Consider the following 17,701-nt stretch of genomic DNA (forward strand, 5'->3'; position numbering starts at 1 on the left):
CAGGAGTGATGGTAACAGCTTACCTGTACACTATCTTATGTTCATGCAAAAACTGCAAACCAAGGACAACACAAGCAGCATAAAACCTGTGCAGGAGAAAGAGTCAGAATAACATTACTTTACATTCATCTAACATCCGCTTTACCTGAAAACGGACATAGGCCTTTTTTGTATCATAGATTACATCCCATAAAAATGCTCAACCTAAATCCTGCCAGACCTCAGATCTGTACTAATACTGTACTAACATTTCAAACTGCTGTATGACAAAAAGACATCTGCACAAATGAATACAAAATAAAATCCCAAGTGTTACTTACACAGCCCTAGGTTCACAAAACACATCTGCATGAATGTGCATCATAAGATCTCCTCCAGCAGCATATTCCATGACAAAACATACATGATCTTTGGTTTGGAAACAGGCAAAAAGGTTCACCAAAAACGGATGCCGGACACAGTTCACAGTTTCGAAGATTCTCTTTTCACACATAAGGCTAAGAAAGAAACAAATTAAAAAAGTATTACACAATGTTCGTATGAAAAAAAAGATAATTTATATCAACAAAGTTAGACCAATACAATGTTTAATTTTAAAAATAAATAAATAAATACAAACTAAAACATAATACATTTACTAGGGTATGTTCAAACTTGAGCATTTCCACATAAAACTTACATGAAACCACATAACAGAAAGGAAAACTAGAGCTGCATTTTCTAAATCCCCTTCTTGCTCAGTTCAGAGCCAAGCACGTGTTTTCGCAGCATTCTCTCACATCATTTTCAAAGTTTGTATTCTACTGACCTGTCTACCTCTTCACGTGCTACAATGTCTCCTTTCTTTAAGGCTTTGATGGCAAACATTTCTCCTGTGTTTTTGTATTCGGAAAGTAGCACCTGTTAGAACAGAATAGCCATTAAATTCTGCAGGACTACATGCGTTAAGAGAAAGTTACTAATTGAACTATTTGAAAAAGTTGCATCAAGTGCAGTGAACATGAAGCAATGTTATTACCTTTCCAAAATGCCCACGGCCCAGCACTGCAACACAATGGAAATCACTGAGGCCGAACTGAAATCTTTGCTGCACCCTAAATCAAAAGGTTAAAACCAAAAAGTGATTGTCAACCATAAGAAAACCAATTCTTATTAGCTTTAAAACAACTCAATGTACCCCCCCCCCCTATTAAATATGATTATTTTTGTCTTGTTATTCATTTTATCATCATTTTTTAAAATACGCTTTAGACAAACGTGTTATAGAGAAACTGGCCTCCGATAAATACTTTTGGACGACATCCAAGTTAACTCTCCAATGAAGCAGCTACATTTGGGTGACCAATACACAGGAACAACTTGAAAAGGGGCTGCGTTAATGTAATTGGTTGGAAGTAGGTACCTGCTATCTGTAGGTTCTGGAACGGTCATTAACTCCAAATCTGGCTGCTTAACTTCATTCTCAGCAATAACTTGTGTCTCTGGTCTGGGTACAATGCTATTTCTGTCATTCAGGAAATCAAATGTTGCTAATGCATCCTGCAAAATAAGCATTTAGGTAAAAACAATATTTCAGAAAGATAAAAGACAACAAAGTAATCAAGTTTTTTTTTTTTTTTTTTTTGACAAGTCAATAAATACATGAAAGAAATAAGAATTCAGGAGTTCTAGTGTTAAAACATAATGAATATGTTATGACTGGAATCACACAATCTTTACTAAAAACAAAACTGTTCAATTCAGTGCAAAAACGGAATACTTAGTCTAATGCCTTGGCAGTTATAGAGTTTTACCTTAAGAATGCCAGACAAGACGGCTGGTTTCACAGACCCCGATTAGCACTGCTCTTCGGCTACCCAGCTGGGGTCTGTGAAACCAGCAGTTAGTGTTTCAGCTTCTGCATTAAATATGCAATATTGTTAGTTTTGTCCATACCTGTATCTGCATGCAGTCTGCAATCTTAATTTCTGGCATGGACTCTCTAATCTCAACCACAGAGGAATGTCTCTTAGGAGTTGGAGGGGGCTCCTGTTCAAATTCTAATTTTGTCACTGTTGAGTCACTTAAAGGAGAGTAAACACACAGTATTATAACAACTATAAAACACAAAAGATGCACTTAAAAACATAATTATAATTATTCAAGTATAATATAAATGTAGGTTACATTAAAATACAAATAGCGTTCCTTCTGCATTCAAGGTGAACATAACATTGTTCAAGATAAGCTCCATGTGTTTTAATCAAAATGAATAAAGAACACAAATGTAAAATACTCATTGAACAATGACACAGGCATTGTTGCATGGTTTACTGTAGGGGTGTGAAACACCTCACACAAAATCTGACACAGCCATATTTATTTTTTTGCTTTTGTCAAGGACTGGTTTCACTGGCTGCGTTTACATGCACAAGTCAAGACAGTTTACCTCACAACCTGTTTGCAGTATTTTTCAGGAAATGCATTGCTATGCAGTTCTGATTTAAGGAAAAAAATAAAATAAAAAAAAAATCGTCTGTACCAATGCAGATTACTCAATTCATAGTCATTTAGGGGAGGGGATATTTAAATGTCCGTGTGCTTACTAAGTAGGAAAAGAACGACTGAATATCGTGAGGAGAGCTTCACGCGTTGCCATGGAGATAAAAACATTTAACAAGAGAAATGAATTAATGTGTTGTCGCGCACATTCTGAATTATGTTGCGCATTAGCTACTTGTTTGGTTACCTTTCCAACACACACAAAATTATATAAAATACAATTTATACAAGTTTTACTACTTATAATTTATATTTGTGTGTGTGTTTGTGGAACATCTAAAAGTTACATTTCATTAACACTAGAACCGCCTTTTACAATACATGTTTTTATTTTGAATATAACCTACAATACTCAATTTTTTTAATATATATATATATATATATTATATATATATATATATATATATATATATTATATATATATATATATATATATATATATATATACACACACACACACACACACACAAGCCTGTTGTTATCTCTGCTGGACCTGGCAGCCATCAATTCCTTCATTTTGTACAAGGTAGGAGAGATTTCATCTTGAAGCTAGTTAATATTGATGGTGTTTAAAATGTACCGTGATAATGACTGCTGTTGGCGGTTGTAGGTATGAGTATAACTGTGGCGGTTCTAGTGTTGGAGTAGTCCATAAATGTACAGTGTGTGTGTGTGTTGGGTGGGGGGTCTGTTTTGTATGGCCTTTCTATGTGATATTAAGTCAGAAAAACGGGATCTTGACTGCTGAAACCTTGTGAGCCACAAGCACGATTCCTGCTCCGGTTTACATGGGTTTTTACAGCTGTTTTTATCGTGAGAAAGCGATTGACCCTGCCCTTAAAGTCGCGCTGTCAAAAGGACGTCCTTTTGCCGTTTCACAATGTATTCGCGTGACAACGTCACACAGTCATGACTGTAGAGTCAATTTTCAAGTGCATGTAAACCAAGCCACTGTTTGCTTGGATGCACATGGTATTCATTACCTGTAGGATTATACAATCTGTAGAGAAAACTCCCACTCGTATGTTCTAAAGTTATGGTACCAAGGACCAAATGCTAAATTATAGCCCTCACTGTGGAAAGGTAGGTTCTGAACTGATTAAGCAAGGTTTGGTATCCATCCTTCTTGAATAAAGCGTCTCCTCAAAATGTAAACGCTGTTTAACCTTAACGAACATCTACAAACAAGCCTAAATAAAGTGCAAGTAAGCAGCTTTATGAACAGGGCCCTGTAACCACAATCATTTTACTGGTGTGCCCTTATTTTATTTTAATTGATTTGGTTTAAACTGGGGTATGAGAACTACATTAATAAAGCAGGTACCTCGGTGACGAAGGGGATTCTGGGATTAGTGTATCCCCTGGCACTGCTGCAGGCACTTGAACTTGAGGGCTAAATGTGCCAGAGTTATTTATTGAGGGGATTGCTCTCCTCACCAGTCTTCCCCATGTTGCAATATTAATATTCATTTGAGGGGCTCGCAAAAATGTTTTGCCTGTAGAGAAGTAAAGAAAAAAACAAAATAGAACATAAGAATGCACGGCAGGCTTTTTACTATTCAAATATGTAATTTCTATTTGCTGAACAGAATCTTGTATTTTCATCATACGTGTAAATAAATAGTCTGGCTACATTTCAAGATCTTCTTCTAGTCCACTAGTAGATGAAACATGTTTCATACCATGTACATTTATTTTTATTGAATGTATTTATTTAAATCAACACTGTTACTCATTTACCTTGTTGCTTTGAAAATATCTTTTTCTGTCTTTGAAGTTTTGGTCTCCTTTCAATAACAGGGTTAAAAAATGTAACCTGTTAAAATAAATAAATAAATTATAGAATAATAATAATAATAATAATAATAATAATAATAATAATAATAATAATAATAATAATAATAATAAATAAATACACTAAACACAAATGGAACACATTGCGAGAACAAATCAGAACAAAACTTCATATTTTATTACTGAAATTCAAAGAATAAAACTAGAATATTATTATTTTTTTTTAAACATTCAATACCTCTGCAAAGAGTGTACCCTGAGGTTCGAGGTACAGAACCATCCCATGCCGCTGATTGTCAAGGAAATCCTCCAACCGCAAAAACTTGACAGCGCAAAGTGAGCGCCAGTCTCGCCAATACACAGACATTTCTAATTCACGCGACTGCAGGAAAAGAAAGACATCTTAGACATACAAATATAAAAAGTACCTCGATAGAGTAGGTTCAGTGAATATTCATGTTAATTCTGGGCTAGATTATTTTATTAAAACATGCAGCACTGCTAACTGCATGGCTGGCTATTGAGTATACGTGGGTCCAGGGTTGCTGCTTCCCAGCAGGGGATGCAGTTGTATAGTTTAGAGTCCTCTTAGAAATCAGGGAAAGAACTCACTCGAACAAAATGACATTTAAAGATTGTAGTATTAGCAGTGCCTAGAACCAAAACTAACCAGTGAGCCTGCCTGCCTTCACACACAAAATGAATACAAACTTGCAGTTTTACAAACAGATGCGATTAGCTGATGTGGAGGTTTAGCCTTCAAAAGCCTTACAGTTCAGTATATTGATTAACGCTTTATTTCAATTGATGTCCCCCCCTCCCCATTTAAAGTTTACTTGAATAATGGGTTTACCTTATTCAGTATGACTGTTGCAGGAAAACAAGTCTAACTCAAATCAATAATTATCTGCCATTGTGGCATGATACTGTATCAAGACTAAATGTTCTGTTGTATAATCCACTGTTGTTGTATAATCCAGCACTGTTGGTATTTTTTTAATCTTCGTTTTAGAAAACTGTAAATAAAGCCGTAATTGCTGTTACAACTTGATTATTAGAGACACTGGCCCGTTTATTCTTTTTAGCTTTCTGCTCAAACATATGGCTGTATTTTATTTGCAAAATCAGACAGGTCTCTGCCTATGGCAAGCAAATCCCGGATTAACATTTGCACACTTAATTCAAAAGGAGCAGTGGCTTAGATCCCTGAAGGAATGTCAGGAGTAGAGCCAACATACCCGATCCAGCTCCAGTGTAAACTTCTGATCCCACGATTGATTAGAAATAGGTTTCCAGCCAGTCTGCCCAACAACTGTGTTGTCCAACTTCAATACAGCACTGATCTCATCTGTGAAATAAATATAATAATGTTCACCACAGCTTGCCAAGGAGATTTAATAATTTCATTTGCACATCTATACAGGTTACCCATCTTTTTCTGGAGTCATGAGATGATCAAAATAAAAAAAAATAAAAAAAGTAGTCAACTGAAACATTCAAAACTAATGCAGGGTGCTAATTGATAACCCAAATGCAAGAGCTAGATTGGGACATTGCTCAATTGTTAACTCCCCAACCAATATAAGCGCAGTGGCAAGAGATGATGGAGACCTTTACGCTGCATGGAACATATGTTTATTTTTATTTTTTCAAATGAAAAGACTCAAATGGTTCGTCAGTTAGGTAATACAGTTTTCAGCACAAGAAATAAAATTGGCCACTCAACTGGACAAGTCATCTGTTTTCGAAAGGTTTCGACTGCTTCCACTCCTATTTTTGGTAGTTCTGCTCATAAAGGAAGACCTGGCTTCACTTGGGCTCCAACCCGGTAGAGGAACAGATGTAGTTTTTAATCGGCCGGGTACATTCTCCAAAAGGTCTTGGCAGCCCATTAGTCTGACGTCTAGGGTACCTATTTAAAAACAAAAACATGTCACACACTTGTGTACATTAATATGTTAACACCAGTATGAAAAGCAGCACATATAAGCAAAAATACATTTTAAATAAGAAACTATCTAAACCGTATGCAGGAATGAAACCAACTGGGATTGTTTAGTTTTCTTTGTTGGGTTAACAAAACCTATACATCTAGTATCTGGTAAAGACAAGCATCCCTGAGCTACTAAAGGGAAAAGATTAATGATGAACCATGCCATTGTTCACAAGTACTTTATGGAACTAAATTCCTGACATGGCAAGTAACTTACACAAAAACAAGAGAATGTACTTTTAAAAATAAGATTTAGGTCTGTGACCGATCTAGTGGACATCTCAGGAAACCCCACCCCCACCCAAATGGTTTCATTATCTATTATGATCCCAGGAGTCCCCTTCAAATTAATTAACTGTCTCGAACTGCTGGTTTCAAAATACTGATTCCTCACTTCACATTGAGGCGACAATAGATTTAAAAAAAAAAAAAAAGAAAGATATATTTATGAGCTCTATTAAAAACATGCTCACAACTCACACATACCATATTACAAACAAAACAGAATTATATTACATCCCAGTAAAGACCAAGTACGAGAGAGAGAGAGAGAGAGAGAGAGAGAGAGAGAGAGAGAGAGAGAGAGAGAGAGGAGAGAGTCTAAACCTTGCAATTAAGGACGCAACAAAATCCTTTGCATGCCTGAGATCTGTAACCTGGTAAAGCTTATTGCTCTAGAACAAAACCCATAATTGCTTCTGAAGTGCCACTCAATAAGACTCTTAACAAATGAAACTGACTTACCTGTTAATGCGGCCGGTTTGGCGACTGTGCTGTATTGATTTTGTGTAGAAATTATACTGTTTCGAGGGCTTAATATTGGAGATGCTACCAAAGACAGTTCTTCTATTATAATACTGCTACTCGGATGGTTCTTGGGAAGCTCATTCAACCTTTGCTCCAATGAATATTTTAAAAGGTCTAATTTCTGGCTTGACTCATTAAATCTGGCTTGAGCCTAGGGGAAAAAAAAAAACACACACACCACTTTTAGGATACACATCTGGCTGTAACAACAAAGTAGGGTTTATAATCTTGACTTCTGTTGTAATTGATTAGTTGAAGCATGTACATGATCATGCATTTATCAAATAATTGCCATTTGCTATTGAATTGCAGTAAAATGGCAATTATTTCTGTAAAAGCATTCATACTTTCAAACTGATTTAAAAGGTGTGATTAAAAGAGTTGACTTATTTTGCATTTACTGTATTATACTTTAACTCAAGCAGATTGGTTAAATTAACAAAACATTAAAACAAATTTAGGTTAACTTGATTAATTAATCTATTTATCTTTATTGATTTAAAAAAAAAAACACCTCAAAATCCCAGTGAAAATAAATAGATTAAATGATTGATTTACTTCAGAAAGTGCTTTCTTGTCAGTGACTTTTCCAGATCCAAGCAGCTTGATGACATTCTTGGCTCCTTCTGCTACTGCGTATTCTATCCGGAAGTGGTGTCTCAGTTCCTCTATCCGCAACTCAAGCGGGCTGATCACAGGTTTGGCTGTGGAAACAGCAGGTCGGCAAACGGGCCACTTTGCATTAAACTGCATTAAATCTTATAACAGTTAACTTTCACACCAGCAAATACTGTCTGTCCACCATAACCTTTTACAAGGTCTCTGCTCCCTTTGATAGGCTACACAAGACTGCGTGGCTTCATTAGAAGTGGACAAAGAGGAGCTGCATTTAACAACAGGCACGACTGCATCTCTTTTAATGAGAATAGATTACTTGGTTGTTAACCTGTTCCCTACTGGGCAACTTCCTTTGCCGAAAGTTAAACTCAGCAAAACCTAACAACTCTTGGAGTATAGTGGGGGAATGCTTAAAGACAGCAAAACATAACAAACTAAAGTTCAAATGGAAGTAATAATTAAATGATCTAAACAATACAGATATCCCAAAAAATACATATTTTTTCGGAGGACTTAATTTCACTGTATTATTATTATTATTTATTATTATTAATGTTAAATACTAAAAGCAGCGCAATAAATTCAATGACAAACATTTCGACCAGAAGTACTTTCACGGATTAAAAGACTTATATGCTAGCGGTATTCAGATCCACTGCTGTTTATATCATTAAACAGTTTTATTGAAACAAAAAAAATATAAAACAAATTGTGTTTTTTGTTTAAAGTATTTGTAATATTACAAAACCTGTCAGCTTGTATTAAAAAAAACATGCCTGCAAGAAAATGTATGATTTTCTAACTAATTTTTCAATGCAGGGTATGAATAGTAAAAAAAAAACCCTGTACATGGGTCAATGCTTACCAATACCTTCCGTACTATCAAAGGCCATTTCACTAGTCTGGATTGCTTTCAGAATCTGCATCCTGATGACTTCCATTTTTGTCTTGCTGTCTTGAAGCATTTGTTGTGCAGTTCCAAGCAGTTTACGATCCTGTAAAAATAAAAGGAAAGCTGAATTACAACAAAACAAGCATTGTACAAACAAATATGTCAATACCCAGATAACTGTGCCAACACAAATAACTTTACAAAGAATATAGAAAACAGTTTTTTAAAGTAGAGTATTTAAAACCAATATAGCTCACCCACCCATGTTATTGTCAAATGTAGTTTGCAAGGTATACAGTAGATGCCCTGTCATCCCTAAATATGGTAAGGCTTTTGTTTAATGTATACAGTAAATTACATACAGTGAAAGTTACAACCATGCTTGGTTTACAGTTCAGGTGTAAAGGTCATTTTTTTTGCATTTATTGCCCCAATGATGTAATTTTATGTTCTATGAATTTCCTATAGGATATGCTAAACACTGTTCTGTAGATTTTCCACGCAACTGACAGTGTAGCCAGGGGCTAGAAACTATCTGACTTCACTTAAAGCAAGGTCTCTATAAATTATCAATGCTATCTGCATCTTTTCAAATTGCTTGGTTCTGTCTGCTGTGTGATTGATTTTTCTTGATTCTGAAGGTGCACCATTCCAAAATAATGTGTTCTTATAACATACCATAACTATATCTTGACAGATGCAGAGACAGGATGTATATAAAAATATAGTACAGTGGGGGGACGGTCGGAAAGACGATAAACCTTTCAAAAACAAACCTTTTGCTTCTCCAGGGGTCTGAGATTTGGGTCTGCATGAACTAACCTCGATTCATCTAACATTTTCCTAGCTGGTGGCGAGATCAGGAAAACATGATCCATTTGCTGCCTATTTTATAAGTGTCACCTGTGTATGCTGATTTCCAACAAACTCGGTCAGGCTAGAATGAGACTCAATTTAATTGTGTAAAAATACAGTATGATAATTACAAAATATTACTTATTCAATATAGTAATTAGTAAAGTACTGTAACCAGACTAAGCAGTCTGGTTAGTTAATTTTCTTTGTTGACCCACATCATGAAAGTAACTAACACATTAGACTGGCAACTTATTGCAAGTGCCTAGTTTTGCGTGCTATTAAAAGCACAACACTGTCACATGTGTTGTGTAAAAGCCAATGTTTTAAAAACAAATTCAAATATTTTATAGGGGCCAGGTAGTTAAATTACAATCTTTTACTCGACATACTGTATTGTATATCATATAATAAACCAAGTTCAGAGTTCAAACTACTATAAAAGTTTAATAAAAATAAGTTTTAATGAACATGTGTAGGGCTCTGTGAAAATCGCGATTTCCCGGGCTGCGCGGAAATCGTGAAATTAGCCGAATACTGCGACTTCTACAATATTCTTAAGAAATAAAAATAATTTCACAATTATTTGTATTTTATACATCAAAAAAACAAACAAAAAAAAACAAACAAACAAACAAACAGATTATTTCCAAAGCAAAAATAATCAATGCAGGGTTTTCAAAATAAGCTGGTGATTGGTGCAATCCACTGCCTAATGCTATATTTGCGTCGGCTACTTTATTAAAAATATTAAGATTATTTTCGGGTATTATCATTCAGACCATTTTTTGTGGTATTGTACTGTACGTTAAAATGCCCTGAAAACTTAAGAGACTACAACTTAAATGAAGCAATACTATCAATAATTAAGCTAAAAAGGAAGTTTTTTGTGAACACGAGTAAACCTACGTTATCTTTCCCTAGTCAAATCGTAGAGTGCCTAAATAAGCATGGTAATTTACCATAATAAAAAACACTCATGAAAAAGAAAATGCAGAACATAAAAAACAGCAACCAGATATAGTCAACGAAAGACCACACATTATTCAAATTATTTGTTGTATTATATATTTAAGGTAAGGCAAGTTTATTTTTCCGTTAAAAGTGCTCCAGGATATAATTTTCTGCCGCCCAGCTGTACAGAATTCCTGGGGAGAACCCAATTACCCATGAAGCACTACTGCCTAGGCCTTAAATAAATGCTCAGTGACGCTTGAGCTGAACACAGTGGTTTGAGATGAAGACTGGGAGCTTCTGCTGGCTTCTTAATCCCAGTTTAGCAGATAACGCACACTGGTCAATTAGGTTTTCATGCTTTTGAGAGACAGCTGTGTAGAACTGTGTATTGAATCAGCAGTACCCAGTACTAGTGTACTGCACCATTTTCACAACTTTGCTGTACAAAGAGAACATTGCTATACAATCTTAAAACTGATTAAATGTCACTTAAGGATAAAGGTTACCTTTGAAGAGCCATTAGAATACATTTGGATCATGTTCTCTGCTCCCTGTTTCACTTTTAGTTCAATATCATGCTGCTTCTTCAAAGCTGCTAGTCTGCTGTTTGTGGAGGTACTATTGGGGGTGTCTGGCGTTCTAGGGCAATCTGAAACACAATCATTTTAAAAATCAATGCAACATAACGGTATCCTGTTACAAGTATACATTTATTATTTACAGTTCTGCAATACATTTCATTAGTTAAGGAAACCATGGCACAATTTAGCAGTGTCGACTTGTACCAGAAAAGGAACATGACCTTCAGTTTTGCATTAAGATTTCATGTGTCATAGTGCTCTCCAACTCAGATTTGTATTTTAGTATCTCTATCATACTATTGCATGACATAAATAAATACATAAATAAACCACATACTGTAGGTAATGGGCCAAAAAGTGTTATCCTATGCTTTAAGTGTATCTCACAGTTTTTCCAAAGAGATTTCCTTTCACCTCTGGGTGGAGTATACATCTAGCCCGCATCACAAAACTACCACTCAACTGAGTCTGCTTGAGGAAGAGACATTATAAAAATGTAAAATCTTTCATGTTAAACTTCAACTCTCTACCTTCTTGCCTCCTAGTTTATCTCCCTAAAGAAAGCCCTCCCCACACCCAAGTCAAACAAACAAAAAAAAAAAGGAAAGGACACACAATTTACCAGAGCAGTGCCAAGAAAATTATATTTTATTGAAGGTCATGCAACAAATTAGGTTTATGTTAGATCTGAAAAATGCAAAAGCTGTGCTAATGTATGTATGTATGTACTCCAGTTCACAATTTATAAAGACATGTCCGGTATTGGGAAGGAGGACAGTAAATCCTGTTGCTACAGTATCTCATGTACAGTGGCAGAACCAATACTACCTGTATACTGTAAACATCCAGAGAACTTTGTAAAAACATTTGGTGCTTTTGCTTTCCAAATTTTAAATGAGACACTACACATAGTATTGTCAAGACCGCTGATAAGTATACATCTGATTTAGCACACAGAAAAACAGCAGGTAATCAAAACCCATAGTAGGCTTACATAAAATATTGAGACTAAAATAAGATTAAATCTGTAAATATAGAACCACGGTCAGTCGGGTTGAAGAACTGCTCATTTGAAGACAGTTGCTTTGGTGAGGATTTGCACTGACCAGATATTTCCTGCGTCGACTTGAAAGGAATACTCAACTACAGTATCATAACACTTAGAAGTTTAAATGCAATTGCTTATGTGAACTATGGGAATAAAACTGGTTTAGGACTGTTCTGAGCTGTTCTGACTTGTGTGGACATGCCTCATCTTTTTATTATGCACATCCTTTGCCCACCTCAACAACACACAACAACACTGTACATTGTAACAGGGGAATCTTAGACAGTGGTACATTTGTTTTAATTGTATTACTATAGGCTCCTACTATATATACACATTGAAAAATGTTTTTTAGCCAATTAAGAAAAGCTACATTTTTAGCATTCTACAGTAAGTCTTTTGTGTTTTTTGTTTAAAGTCAGTGTGGTTATTTATTTTTTTGGTTAATGCCTAATAAGAGCACAATGGATTCTAAAAGGAAAAAGTATCCTCTTACTCACAGGTCCTGAAATGAAATACGATCTTTCAAAAGGAAGAAACAAAGTTACACCTGCTACACCTTGAATTCGTATCAAGATCTCAGAAGTGAAGCCACGCTGGGCCAGTCCCTGGCTGGTACACCTCTTGGAGACTCAGCAGAGTGCCCTCGCCCCTCCTAGAACTGATGGGATTTAACCAAAGCACCAGTATGATCTTTGAAGGCACCATGCTGTTGCAGGATCCCAATGTCATTGTGGTCTGTTTTGTGTGGCAAGTCATAATTGTGCAAGGTTTGCAAATGCACCAAAATACATTTTATAAGGCAGCATTACCTTGTTAATACAACAATTATGTTTTGTTGCAATAACTAAGCTCACTGCAAAAGGTTGTGTATGTTCCCGACAGGCCTGCAAACAATTACAGATCATAACTAGTTCAATATGTATGCACATTAATACACATATTATTAAATAGCACTTGAATTAATTCCAGAAACATTTCATACCTTAACACTAGACCTATTTTGGATTTAAAATGTTAATTACTCTTCTGTTGTAAATCGTATGTGTATGTCCGTTTGTGACTTTTCCTAAATATATAAATTAAATATCATGACAGTGTTTGATAGCCAGAATCGCAAAAATAAGGAAGTTATAAACAGAACCGCAACATGGGTCAATCTGACCAATGCATTACATGTCTTTAATACAACATAAGATATTCAATTTTTTTTGTAAATGCAGCAAAAAAGCCACGCCTCCTCCTCCTAGCACACGTGTTGTTTTATTTATTTTTTTATTTCAAGCCTTTCTTTGATTGTAGACTAAGAGACAGAGATTGCAATGATTGTGGATTTGTACAATTGCACCAAGATGCCAACTCAGTGAAAGCCTAGTTGCTTTATTTCTCAATGTACCTAGGAGACAGCAATCCTTTGTTTTGTTCCAGAAATGCAACTGGTAATATATCAGAAGGAAATATTTAATCTTGAAAGTAGTCATTTTGATTGGAATACGGCAAGCTGCACTCAGATGCATACTGCAAACTGAAATGAAAGGTAATATTTTGATTGGAATACGGCAAGCTGCACTCAGATGCATACTGCAAACTGAAATGAAAGGTAATATGAAACGTATGTTTGTTTATATATATATATATATATATATATATATATATATATATATATATATATATATATTTATTTTTTTTTTTTTAATTACTTTTAGGAAAAAAAAAACAAAACAATTTTACAGGTTTGTATGTACCAGTTTATACAATAGTGTTCAATGGAACTGCATCTGTGTTTACAACAAAGCTCCTGGATGCAGGCACAGAGCCAGCAGGCAGACACATACGCTCCATAGAGTACAATGCAGCTGTCATACCATAAGTAGTGTTATATTTTCTTTTTATGTAGTATTAGAAACAATGATTTCGGTTTTACAGTTTTGTATGTATATATACCCGTTTTTCACTGTTTATAGTCGTGCTGTATATGCGCTCATTTTGAAAATAAAGCCTTTATGTTTAATTTTCCATTTAAATAGTGTTTCTGCGATGCAAATGTTAGATATGATGTTCATGAATACAACTTTTGAGTTGTATCCGATAGTATGTCTTTCATTTTCATAACAAAGTAGTTTAAAAAAAATGTATGGGTCAAAATGACCCACGTGGCGGTTCTAGCTAGTTAGAAAATCTGGCAGTTCTAGTGTTAAGGAAACAAGTGAATATAGATTTAAAAAGGAATGCAATTCAGCACAGATACTTTTGAAAAAGCAAAAGGATCCCACACATATGAAGACTTCTGCCTTTACAGAATGTGATGTATTTCAAATCATAAATTAGCATCAAAGTTGCTAAAAAAAAAAAAGTTTATAGTTTTATCAATAGTGGATGAGATCATTCTTTCTTGCTCAGACTAGAAATGTACCCATCCCCTGGAGCTAAACTACTGTAGTGGGCTTTTTATCTGGAAACTGGATATTCAAGTGTGCACCAGCTTCTACAGTGAAGGATAGAGCAATACTTTTGTCACAATAAACCTTAATTTGCCAATAAAACCAACATCCAGAAGTACATTAGTCACATTTATATGTTGCCTTGCCCCATAACTACAGTAGTTCCCAAACTGAGAAAAAAAAAAAAAAAAAAAAAAAAAAACCCAACACACACACACACCAGTGGCTCAATGGAGAGTTACAGCCTTCCCCCTTCTCTGGGCCATACCAATTCAACAGCTATTTGTTAACGACAGATTGTAAAACAAACTATTCCTGCTGGCAGACTGTTTAAATATTTGAACCATATTTCACAAGGTAGAACGATTCTCCTCCCATCTGCAGCAGTCTTTGGCTTGCCCCCACGTAAATGTAATCATTTTAATTAAAGTTACACAATTAACAGCAGACCTTTAACTGACCTCTACAAAGTATTTTTTTTTGCAAACAGGTAAATATCATTTTAAAAAGTGTTTAAAAATGCATTTATTCTGGATTTCCCGATAATGTAAGAACACTTTGTAAAGAGGACATTTCATGAAATGAATCATTAACTATTGACCAATATCAATTTACAACTTTGGCTACATGTTACAACTTGGATACTGTAAACATCATTTGCTATTTTGGTCTTCAGCATTACTGTTAACTTGCCACACCTTATGTGTGCTTACATCTTTCATATAGTTTGCACTTCAAGAAGGAAACAGACTGGAAAATGAATGACAAACCAGTTAAAATAAATAATATTCCAAATATCTCAGCAATGAAGAAATGTTGTGTGAACAAGTTAGTGCCCTGTCTTTGTTTAAATACAATAAAACAGTATGTTATGGTAAAATACAAATTTGGTAACTGTCTAAAGCACTACATTTAAAAGTCAAACACTTCAGAAAAAGTTACTGCTCATGCAGGGTCACCAGTATATAAATGAGTAAAATATAAATGTAGAATGTGCAATTACTCTACGATAATCCGAAAATTATCTTCTCATTATGAAACAGGGAAAATAAAAAATCTAGGAGATAACTACAGGTGTACAGTACTGTATACAAAGAGAATAAGAAAGAACAGTACACTGAAAAGCTCTTACTGAGAGTCCTAGAATTGTTTTTTGTCAACTGGGTTTCAGTGCATGACGACAGTACTGGAAACTCGACAAGAGCGCTCTTTCAGTGCACAGTCTAGTAAAACAAAGCTTCAAGTTCTGCACTGAGAACTGGGTGACAATTACTACCAAATGGGAGATTAGCAGTACACCAAGATGTGAACTGCAATCCATCTTTAATGAATTACTGCAAATGACCCAATCTCTAAATTGATGTTCTGCTGCACCCCAGCAGTCCACAGATCTTTTTCTTCAGACAGTTATAAACCTGTTTGCATGCTCTCCAGCAGAGCTATCGTACAGTACAAGGATCAAGGATCAATGCTGGGGCAGGGGAGGGGGTGTTGCCAATAATGCATTTAAAAAATAAGGGACAGTTTCCTTGCATCAAGAAAAGGCTATATTATTTCAATAGTTATTGGCAGTTGCCGTTGACTCCAGAGGCAGCAGCATGTTATTCAACAGCTGACATGTTGAGCAATAATTGCCATGGGTATCTCTTGCTACTTTTTGCAGCACTCAGCAACTCCTTGTCCCGTTGTTTGGAAGATAAGAAATCTGTGCATGATGAATGGAAATTAATGAATACTTGGAGCTTGCTTTTAATTAAAATCAGCACTTGATCTTGAAACGCCTTCTGAGCGCTCCAAAGGGAATGGTGCAACAGCTAAAAGGCTGCCAGGGTGAAATAAAGTTCCAAGTTATAAAATTCCCCACATGTACACAGTGCATTACATCACAGAACATATTCTGTATTGCATTATCTGAACATCCATGAAATGTGAAAAAAGGAGAAAGTACAGTTTTGCATAAGACAATTGCAAAATTTGAAATCCAGAATAACTGACGTTCCATACTGATTTAGTAAAGGCTGGAGAAATGTTTCTTTTAAATAAAGAAGCAGCCTTTACAGTATAATACAAGACTTGTCAACCACTCCCTGCAGCCGTTGACCAATACTGTAGTACTAAATTACTTCACAAACTACTGTGCAGAACTTTCAACTGGACGACATTTTTTGCTTTGTTTCCTGCACACGCAAATGATCCTCTAAATAACTACTGTATATTACAATATAAAATTCCCCACTGTTTCATATTCTTTCAGCTGTAAAATGCAGCAAGGGGGCCTGGGAACAAATACTTTCTGCAGTAGTACAGTACATGGTTTCAACCTCCAGTCTCAAAGCATCTATGATTGCATCCTACAGAACAATAAACGCTTCCTGGTCACTAAAACACGTGGTTTAGGTTCTTTATGCACATTTATCTCTGTTTATCTTGGTTTAGTAGTAAAGCCTAATGCTTCCTGCAACCAGAAAGGGAATTGCTTTCTGGGTTACATGTCTGACACGTCCGTTTCCCATGGAAACCATACAACAAAAACACAGTAAGTCAGAAGGTGTGAGTGCTCCCAAACAAAGGGGTGGTCTGGTTTGGAGAGAGAGTAAAAAGAAAAACAAATGTAATATTAAGTTTGAAGTTTTGAACAAAAGTAAAAGTTAAGGGCAGTGGAATGTGCTGCTTGACAATGTAAAAAATATTTACATGCAATAGTAATATACTGTAAAACTTTAAATAACCGCCCCAGCGTTTATTTACAATATTTGCCAGTAGACCCGGTGCCTATTGGAGACCGGCGACTATTTGAGACTCTGTGTTTATTATGCAAGATCAATAACATCTGCAAATACTTCAGATGCAATCATGAAAGCTGCCTGCACACAACCTTATAGGAACGACATAAGTAAATTACAACATTACAGCAACGTCATTAAAGGTCGTGTCAGTGGGTGATAACAGCTTGTATTGTACACCCCCCCCCCCCAAGTATAAACGAAAGTGTATAATATATAAATAAAACATTGCAAAATGAACAAGCAGAAGAACTAATCAGTATTGCAAAGCACAATTGCATCTACCACTGTTAATATTATTATTATTAGTAGCAAAAAAAGGAAAATCCACTATAGACAGCCCTGTAAATATCAGACCACAAATGTGTATTAAGGTAGGTTTGCAGCACAA

The 17,701-nt window shown here is 35.5% G+C and overlaps 1 protein-coding gene across 5 annotated transcripts in view; it reads right to left on the reverse strand.

Annotated features, from left to right (window-relative positions):
• The window catches only part of LOC117417030 (serine/threonine-protein kinase N2-like), a 32,888-nt gene that overhangs the window by 3,874 nt on the left and 11,313 nt on the right, over positions 1–17,701 (reverse strand). For 4 of the 5 annotated variants that reach the window (XM_059035059.1, XM_059035060.1, XM_034028683.3 and 1 more), the window contains 15 exons: positions 10,964–11,106; positions 8,619–8,748; positions 7,694–7,848; positions 7,073–7,286; positions 6,062–6,247; positions 5,574–5,683; positions 4,574–4,717; positions 4,282–4,357; positions 3,866–4,037; positions 1,936–2,062; positions 1,403–1,539; positions 1,019–1,094; positions 809–900; positions 321–497; positions 24–86 (listed from right to left, as the gene is read on the reverse strand). In XM_059035059.1, coding sequence (XP_058891042.1) covers positions 24–86; positions 321–497; positions 809–900; positions 1,019–1,094; positions 1,403–1,539; positions 1,936–2,062; positions 3,866–4,037; positions 4,282–4,357; positions 4,574–4,717; positions 5,574–5,683; positions 6,062–6,247; positions 7,073–7,286; positions 7,694–7,848; positions 8,619–8,748; positions 10,964–11,106 — 2,002 coding nt within the window. The remainder of the gene's footprint in view (positions 1–23; positions 87–320; positions 498–808; positions 901–1,018; positions 1,095–1,402; positions 1,540–1,935; positions 2,063–3,865; positions 4,038–4,281; positions 4,358–4,573; positions 4,718–5,573; positions 5,684–6,061; positions 6,248–7,072; positions 7,287–7,693; positions 7,849–8,618; positions 8,749–10,963; positions 11,107–17,701) is intronic. The other variant, XM_034028685.3, reaches the window with a different exon arrangement.

Source organism: Acipenser ruthenus, chromosome 12 (genome assembly GCF_902713425.1).
Source record: "Acipenser ruthenus chromosome 12, fAciRut3.2 maternal haplotype, whole genome shotgun sequence".
In the NCBI taxonomy this organism is placed as follows: domain Eukaryota; kingdom Metazoa; phylum Chordata; class Actinopteri; order Acipenseriformes; family Acipenseridae; genus Acipenser; species Acipenser ruthenus.